At 37.6% G+C, this 9,060-nt stretch overlaps 2 protein-coding genes across 5 annotated transcripts in view; one reads left to right on the top strand and one right to left on the bottom strand.

Moving 5' to 3' along the window:
- Positions 1–8,575, top strand: part of USP8 (ubiquitin specific peptidase 8) — an 83,245-nt gene extending 74,670 nt beyond the window's left edge. For all 4 annotated transcript variants that reach the window (XM_011995758.1, XM_011995755.1, XM_011995756.1 and 1 more), the window contains 6 exons: positions 953–1,165; positions 1,718–1,928; positions 3,377–3,613; positions 4,595–4,737; positions 6,114–6,246; positions 6,418–8,575. In XM_011995758.1, coding sequence (XP_011851148.1) covers positions 953–1,165; positions 1,718–1,928; positions 3,377–3,613; positions 4,595–4,737; positions 6,114–6,246; positions 6,418–6,603 — 1,123 coding nt within the window. In that variant the 3' untranslated portion in view covers positions 6,604–8,575. The remainder of the gene's footprint in view (positions 1–952; positions 1,166–1,717; positions 1,929–3,376; positions 3,614–4,594; positions 4,738–6,113; positions 6,247–6,417) is intronic.
- Positions 8,066–9,060, bottom strand: part of USP50 (ubiquitin specific peptidase 50) — a 49,301-nt gene continuing 48,306 nt past the window's right edge. The window contains exon 7 of the mRNA XM_011995759.1: positions 8,066–8,344. Within this exon, the coding sequence (XP_011851149.1) occupies positions 8,159–8,344 (186 nt within the window). The 3' untranslated portion in view covers positions 8,066–8,158. The remainder of the gene's footprint in view (positions 8,345–9,060) is intronic.

The raw sequence follows: 9,060 nt of genomic DNA, 5'->3' as shown, positions 1-9,060 counted from the left end.
TTTTTGTATTTTTAGTAGAGATAGGGTTTCACCATGTTGGCCAGGCTGGTCTCAAACTCCTGACCTCAGGTGATCTGCCCTCCTCGGCCTCCCAAAAGTGGTGGGATTATAGACGTGAGCCGTCACGCCCAGCTAGAACTGTATTTTTTGACTAGCCATCCGTGGATAGTCAACACTCTAAAATTTAAGTAATAGTACCCAAATAACCTCTGCTTCCCTTGATATCTACTCCACGGTATTTTTTTATTTATTTTTTGAGACAGAGTTTCACTCTTGTTGCCCAGGCTGGAGTGCGATGGCACATCTCCAGCTCACTGCAAGCTCCGCCTCCCAGGTTCAAGCCATTCTCCTGCCTCAGGCTCCCGAGTAGCTGGGATTACAGGCATGTGCCACAACACCCGGCTAATTGTGTATTTTTAGCAGAGATGGGGTTTCTCCATGTTGGTCAGGGTGGTCTCAAACTCCCAACCTCAGGTGATCTGCTCACCTCGGCCTCCCAAAGTGCTGGGATTACAAGCGTGAGCCACCGCACCTGGCCACGTTTTTTTGTTGTTGTTGTTTTTTAATTTTTCCTTGTTTGGCATTCTGGGTGAGTTCAAACATTTGATAATGCCAAACTTCCAAGGATCATTTAAAGGAGTTGAAAAGAGCCTTCTCTACTAGAGCTCCTAGTTCATGAGAAGCGAGATAATCTATCTCATGGTGTCTCTAAGAACCATGATCCACATTCAGAGGTTAAAGGATGTGTTTCATGGAGAGACCTTAGTCATATGACTAATGTTAACCTAAATATCAAATGTCTTGAAAGGCCCAGCATCTTATGAGTTAACATATCAACTTTACAAAATGCCTGTGGTACAGGTGCTACAGTTGGCCGCCATTTATAGTATAGAACCCCAATTTCATATACTCAGCATTTTAAGACATCTTGTATCCTTTTTTTCTTCCTCAGGCCAACATGTTATCCTAAAGCTGAGATCTCAAGGCTTTCTGCTTCTCAGATTCGGAACCTCAATCCTGTTTTTGGAGGTTCTGGACCAGCTCTTACTGGACTTCGTAACTTAGGAAATACTTGTTATATGAACTCAATATTGCAGTGCCTATGTAATGCTCCACATTTGGCTGATTATTTCAACCGAAACTGTTATCAGGATGATATTAACAGGTAAATAAATGTCATACTTTTTGCATTGTAATCCTAAATAATGATGCTTTATAATGCTAAAAGGATGATCTAACTATATTTACTGTCTTAGTCCATTAGTTTTCTGCTGCTATAACAAAATACCTGAGACTAGGTAATTTGTAAAGTATGGAAATTTATTTTCTCTTAGTTCTTGACTGGGAAGGCCATCATCTAGGTGCCGGTATCTGGTGAGCTTTTTTGCTGCATCCTCACATGGTAGAAGGTGGAAGGGCAAGAGGACAACCTCCTCCTGTCAAGCCCCTTAATAACGGCACCTAATCCTATTCTCCAGGGAGGGGAGCCCTCATGGCCTTAGCACCTCTGTAAAGGCCCCATCTCTTCATCCTGTCACATTGGCAACACCTGAATTTTGGGATCTTTGAAGTGAATCTGGTGGTAAACCTGTGAATAAGCAAGCATTTTGGTGTAGGGCTACAGTATGTGAATAATTTCATGTTGACATCAAGAATCCACTGTACCTTGCTGAACTTTTAAACTTCCTATTGTCTTTTGTAACTTTTATTTGCACAGGTCAAATTTGTTGGGGCATAAAGGTGAAGTGGCAGAAGAATTTGGTATAATCATGAAAGCCCTGTGGACAGGACAGTATAGATATATCAGTCCAAAAGACTTTAAAATCACCATTGGGAAGATCAATGACCAGTTTGCAGGATACAGTCAGCAAGATTCACAAGAATTGCTTCTGTTCCTAATGGATGGTCTCCATGAAGATCTAAATAAAGTAAGAAATTTGATTTTTCTAAGTTGCAGAGACTCTTTAGGGTTGCTCAGTAGCGCTGTATTTTTATTATTTTCATAGCAATTTAAAATTCTAGTTGGTGATAGCCCAGCGCTTGTTCATTCAAACAGTGGCTGTGGGAGAGAATTATGAAACACTGGTAAGTGCAGTGTTTGAAGCATGTACAGCTGGCATTTACTAGTTAGCAAGCAGTATTACTGAGAAATTTGCAAATGTTACAATAGTTATTGGAGTTTGTGACCCACATGTATGTGAAAGTAAAATCATAAATGATCTTATAAAAGATGAGTTTCAGCATTTTTACTGTATATTTATATAATTTCACATATATAATATGTATATGTTATTGTACATATCCTTACTCTTTTCTTTTTCCTAGTCCCTTGCTGAAAGTGGCACATGCCTTTATTCTTAGACATCCTTCTAAAATAAGAATTACTCGACTGGGCACAGCGGTTTATGCCTGTAATCCCAGCACTTTGGGAGGCCAAGGCTGGTGGATCACCTGAGGTCAGGAGTTTGAGACCAGCCTGGCCAACATGGCAAAACCTCATCTCTACTAAAAATACAAAAATTCGCTGGGCGTGGTGGCATGCGCCTGTATTCTACTCAGGAGGCTGAAGCAGGAGAATCGCTTGAACCTGGGAGGCGGAAGTTGCAGTGAGCCGAGATTGCAGTGACCACTGCACTCCAGCCTGGGTGACAGAGTGAGACTCTTTCTCAAAAAAAAGAATCCTTGTAACCAAATGACTCACGTTACTAGTTACAAAGGCATGTATGTATATACATCAGTGACCACCCTCCATTTCTGTACTACAACTTCTTTTTAGCACTTTTTATCTCACATACTTTTGGGGTCACCATTCTTAACCACTGAACAGATACATACACCTACACAAAAATATCTGTGTGTGTGTGTGTGTGTGTGTGTGTGTATATATATATATAAAATGAGGCTAGGGCAACAAAATTATATCCGTCCAGTTGTAGCCCTAGTTCCCAGCTATATATGAGATATCTTTTCTCAAAACCAAACTTTTTAGCTTTTTCTTTTTTGTTTTTAGTAGAGATGGGGGTCTCACTGTGTTGCACAAGCTGGTCTCAAACTCCTGGCCCCAAGCAGTCCTCCTGCCTTGGCCTCCCAAAATGCTGGGATTATAGGCGTGAACCACCACATCTGGCCCTTTTCAGCTTTTAAAATAAAAATTTGGGAAATTTCAACAAGTCACATTCTTCTGATAAAGTGGGTTTTTTCGGTATTCTTGGCTAGAATTATTTTTTGCCACACTCAGTAAGATCAGAACTCCTTTATGAGAACCACAGGTGTTTCTAAATCTGCAAAGTGTTTGTATTTACTTTTATTCTTTCAATTTCTATTTAAATGTTGTCTTTGAGATATTAATATAGAGCTTAAATAATCTTATTTCCAGGCTGATAATCGGAAGAGATATAAAGAAGAAAATAATGAACATCTTGATGACTTTAAAGCTGCAGAACATGCCTGGCAGAAACACAAGCAGCTCAATGAGTCTATTATTGTTGCACTTTTTCAGGGTCAATTCAAATCTACAGTACAGTGCCTCACCTGTCACAAAAAGTCTAGGACATTTGAGGCCTTCATGTATTTGTCTCTGCCGCTAGCATCCACAAGTAAATGTACATTACAGGTAAGTTTAAGATAGAGAGAAAATGATGTATTGGATAAAAATGCTGTTTTTATGGATATAGAGATGTATATTATTCAATTTATTTCTGGTCTTTACCCTTATAAACATTTTATCAGTAAAACTCGGCCAGGCGCAGTTGCTCACGCCTGTAATCCCAGCACTTTGGGAGGCCAAGGCGGGCGGATCACGAGGTCAGGAGATCAAGATCATCCTGGCTAACATGGTGAAACCCTGTCTCTACTAAAAATACAAAAAATTAGTCGGGCGTGGTGGTGGGCGCCTGTAGTCCCAGCTACTTGGGAGGCTGAGGCAGGAGAATGGCATGAACCTGGGAGGTGGAGCTTGCAGTGAGCCAGGATCGCACCACTGCACTCCAGCCTGGGCAACACAGCGAGACTCTGTCTTAAAACAAAAAAAAAATGTTATTGGCAAAACTCAACATAAATTCTGTTTTATAATTAGGCCTATGTAGATTAGAAAGAATTAGAAATTTCTTTTTTAAAGATGCCTTTATTAAATATTCTTTCAGGATTGTTAATGTTTTTAAAAAGTTTTAAAAGTTAATTTGGAGAGTTGTCTGTTGACTAACTTAGGCATACTTTTGGTAAGCATTTGCTTTACATGGGGATATCAAATAAATATCCTGTTTTCCATGTATCAACAATGTTTCTTATCTAAAAGCTTGTTGATACCTTTAGTTTATTTCTTCCAACAGGTTTTCCCTGATGGACCAGGTCAGGGGCTTTCCTGGGTCCTATCACAACACACTGTAGGTAGCACTCACCACACTCTGTGCTGTCATTGTTCACTTGTCTATGCTCCTCACTAGATCACAAGCTTTGGGAAGGCAGGAACTCTTTTGTGTAGATTGGTGTTGAATCACTGGTGCCTGCAGAATGACTGACTAAATAGGTGCTCTCTGACAGTATTGAAGAAACGAATTAACGGGTATCTGATCTGCTACTTGTTTTTTTCTGCCAGGATTGCCTTAGATTATTTTCCAAAGAAGAAAAACTCACAGATAACAACAGATTTTACTGCAGTCATTGCAGAGCTCGACGAGATTCTCTAAAAAAGATAGAAATCTGGAAGTTACCACCTGTACTTTTAGTGCATCTGAAACGGTAAAGGGGAAAGTTTTTCTTCCTGTTCAGTGAAATTAAATGAAGGAATTTTAAGTCCTGTGTAATTTATACTTGTTGTACTACCTGCCATGGGTACATAACAAAGGACAATTATCTGGTTACAGTAGATCTAGGAAAATAAAGCAGAAATGAGACTGTTAGTTCACCTCAGTGTTGTCAGTACCAGAGCAAAATGACAGTACCACCATTTCATGTAATTCCTTATGACTCAGTTTCTATAAAATAAAATATTGCATTTCAGATATAATTTTAAATTACAAAGCATCAAGTGAAAATGTATAAAAATGTTACTGTATAATTCAAATGCAAATTAGCACATGAAATGTAACATTCAAACAGCAGACTAAAGCACAACAGACTTAGTTATGTGTTAAATGAAATTTATAATTTTAAAGTATTTTAACAATAAAATATGTTAATGATACCATTAAGTGCAGAGATAATTTTGTCCAGATTTTTCCAATTGATGGAACAGGTCTAGTCCTATAGTAAAAGGAATAATGACAAGCATTCTAAAACACGAACCAGATCTTTTGCTGATTCTTTGGTCTTCACATAATCCATGTAACTCAAGAACTTTGAGTTGATTTTTTGAAAAGCTTTTTAAAGGAAGTTGCACTTTTTTGTTGAGAACTGTAATTTTTGTCAAAAAAAGCATTTCTGTTAAAAATGTGTTATCTTGTATTGAGATTCTTAGTTCCTTATGTTAATTTCAACATTTACATGTTCAGATTTCTCTTGTGTAAAGTTTTTTCCATTGTCCTATTTGAGGATTGTGGAAGTATAAACATGTTATAAGTGATTACACATTTGTTAAAATTTTTAATGTTGAAAAGTTAGAAAATTCTGAAATAACCATATTACACCAACTAAGATACCATTGTTTTAATGTTTAAAGGAGCAGAATATGCCAGAATAATGGATTGAATGGCATTATTTTAGTCAGTAGTCTCCCTACTGTCAATTCCTGGCTCTAGTTTCCTCTGAAGTACAAGCTTCACTCAAGAGCAGCTCTCATTCTTTCTTTTGTGGTGATCAGCATTATAAACATGTGGGTCTTACCTTCGTAGAAGACTCATGTAGCAGTTGAAACTGGACCAGAGTGTAGTCCTACCTCTACCATTCTTGCTGTTTGACCTTAGGCACATCATTAAATATCCATGTGCCTCAGTTTTCTTGTTTATAAAATGGAAATGAAACCAAATGTCTTTAACAGGTTCCTCTACTACTAAAATTCCAAGTCTTTGTATTTGAAATGGATTTTATAGTGCTGGCTAAAAACCTGGATGTTAATGAATGAGGATTCATCCCGGTATCTTCCTCTGTCAGTGTAATTGTAATGTTTTGTTCTGCAGTTTTTCCTACGATGGCAGGTGGAAACAAAAATTACAGACATCTGTGGACTTCCCGTTAGAAAACCTTGACTTGTCACAGTATGTTATTGGTCCAAAGAACAATTTGAAGAAATATAATTTGTTTTCTGTTTCAGTAAGTATCTCTTTGAACTGAAGACTTTTTGTTTCAAAGCAAGTTCAAAAAAAAAAAGTTTCAAGTGGTTTCCTGCCTCATGGAAGAGTAAGAATAACATAAAGCTTTGAAACAATTGGCATATTTTAAACAATTGAAATTGAATTGATTTTTCTATCTTGTTTGGCACAGAATCACTACGGCGGACTGGATGGAGGCCACTACACAGCCTATTGTAAAAATGCAGCAAGACAACGGTGGTTTAAGTTTGATGATCATGAAGTTTCTGATATCTCCGTTTCCTCTGTGAAATCTTCAGCGGCTTACATCCTCTTTTATACTTCATTGGGACCACGAGTAACTGATGTAGCCACATAAGGAGACATAGGTTATAAACTAGTTATCTTTTAAAAGGCTCAGCAACACAACTCTTGAAATGCTTATCAAGATAATGGTAGCTATAGCTGACCGATTAGAGGAATTCTAGGACAGTGGGAGCTGTGTTACTAGCACTATATAATTCCGGTCAGTGCTGACAACATTTAACAAGTATTGCAGTAAGCATCACTTACAGGTACCATTTATTTCAAAACAACTTTTTTAGTCTGCTCCAAAGTTAAAATAATTAACTAGCTAAGCATTATTATTCTACTGGTCTAAAAACCATTGTATCTTTTTTTTTCCTTTTCACTGTTATGGCCTTTTCACATTTCTAAATCCCATCTTGATATACTATGAATACTCTAGAATGATGTAAAGCAGATAGGAATGTATGTGTACATATTTATTGCATACTTGCACATCAAATCGATGTACATAGTTTAACACGTCCTTTTGTGAAACCTAGAACTCAGAGGATTGCTTTTTTTCTTTCAGCCTATTTTGAGTAACTTCAGTGCTTTCTTAGGGAAATGACAGGGCAAAGCGATTTTTCTGTTGGCTTTGGGCTGTATTTGTGCACTAAATCTTTATTCTAAAAAAATAAAATGGAAACTTTAATTTTTTTAAAATGAGAATTTCATTTACAGCTACATTAAAATCTTAATGAGAAAAATAATTTACAACCCTGTGGGTGTTCTGTCTTTAATATTGTATTATCAAATATGGGACAGTAAAACCATAGATTTTATATACACACGTGCTATATAATAACACCCAGAGTCATACTTTCAAGACTAGTATTCTCATATATTGAGAATATTCATTCTAAATATTAAAGTAAAAAATGCTGGGAGTCAGGCATGATTGCAAAGTGAACTGCATTGTAAATGACATCTTTACAGAGTGATGTATTAAGAGGGTTAAAGGAGCTTATAACTTATTTAACCGAGGGACTCAGTTGCTACCTATGTAGTCAGTAAAACACTCCATACAAAAATAAGATTCTAAAAGTGCTTCAGAAAGATACCACCATTAGCAGGCTCTCAAGGAGAAGATGAAAGGATCGGGTTCAAATTGTGAAGCTGACAACTTTTCATGTTTTTCAGTTAGTGTAAGAGACTACTTCTTGGCTAAATTATTGTATCATATATATTCAAATCATATTCTTAAACTCACAGAGCCATTTGAACAAAAATTATTTTTGTTTAGCTTCATGAGTATCTTTGGGAAATAATTTGTTGAATATATATAATTAAGAGATATTTTCTGATAAACGCCAAATTTTGAAACCTGAACTATATAATCTGCAGTGTTTTGAAGGCCTCCATCCATTAGCACTGTATTATATTCACACTGCCTTTTTAAGTGACCCAGGACCCATCTTCTGGTTGACAGACTTATCTTAAGATAAAAGGTTGTATAACATGCCCACAAGGCATAAAAATGTTAATAATGCAAGTAAGTTCTACGAGTTTAATGACCAAGCAAAATTCTACCACCAGATGCTGATTGCTTGTTTTGCAGTGTTCAGGAAACACCATTTTCCTGGCTCTTAATGCTTTTGTATTGGTATGGAAAAGGGCTGGCAGCTATAGAACAGGAGATATGCCGTAGCATTTTGAACGGAAGTATCTGGAATCTCACTGACTCGTGTGTCATCAAAGCTATACCAGGCCTGGGTGAATGAATTCTTGCAGAAAGCAGTGTAGTGGCCACCATCCAGATCACCAAAGTGGTTCTATGGGAGAAAGGAATGTCAAACTTAGTATTCACATACAAACACCAACTACTGGAACAGAAATGATAGGGCCAAGAAATGCTTTTTAAATTGTCCCTTATACTAAATTAAAAGTGATAATTTTGTCGTTAAATCATGCATATAGCCCGACTGCTATATTGCTTCTCATTTCATTGTAACTGCTTATATATTGTGCCCATTGATTATCATCTGTGAATAAAGACAATATTTGAGAGCATCTGATTAATTTATCAGTGAATATTTAGTTAGCACTTACTAAACATCAACTATTAAGCATTAAAGGAAATTTTACAATAAGATAATTCAGGCCGGGCACAATGGCTCACATCTGTAATCCCAACACTCTGGGAGGCTGAGGCAGGCGGATTGCTTAAGTCCAGGAGTTCAAGACCAGCCAGGGCAACATAGCGAGACTCCCCGTATCTTTAAAAAAAAAAAAAAAAAAGAAAAAAAAAAAGGCTGGGCGCCGTGTCTCAAGCCTGTAATCCCAGCACTTTGGGGGGCCAAGATGGGCAGATCACGAGGTCAGCAGATCACCTGGCTAACACGGTGAAACCCCATCTCTACTAAAAAAAAAAAATACAAAAAAACTAGCCGGGTGAGGTGGCAGGCACCTGTAGTCCCAGCTACTCGGGAGGCTGAGGCAGGAGAATGGCGTAAACCCGGGAGGCGGAGCTTGCAGTGAGCTGAGATCT

The sequence above is a fragment of the Mandrillus leucophaeus genome, unplaced genomic scaffold (assembly GCF_000951045.1).
Source record: "Mandrillus leucophaeus isolate KB7577 unplaced genomic scaffold, Mleu.le_1.0 Scaffold497, whole genome shotgun sequence".
Taxonomy (NCBI): Eukaryota; Metazoa; Chordata; class Mammalia; order Primates; family Cercopithecidae; genus Mandrillus; species Mandrillus leucophaeus.
This window is presented reverse-complemented; position numbering and strand designations above follow the sequence as displayed.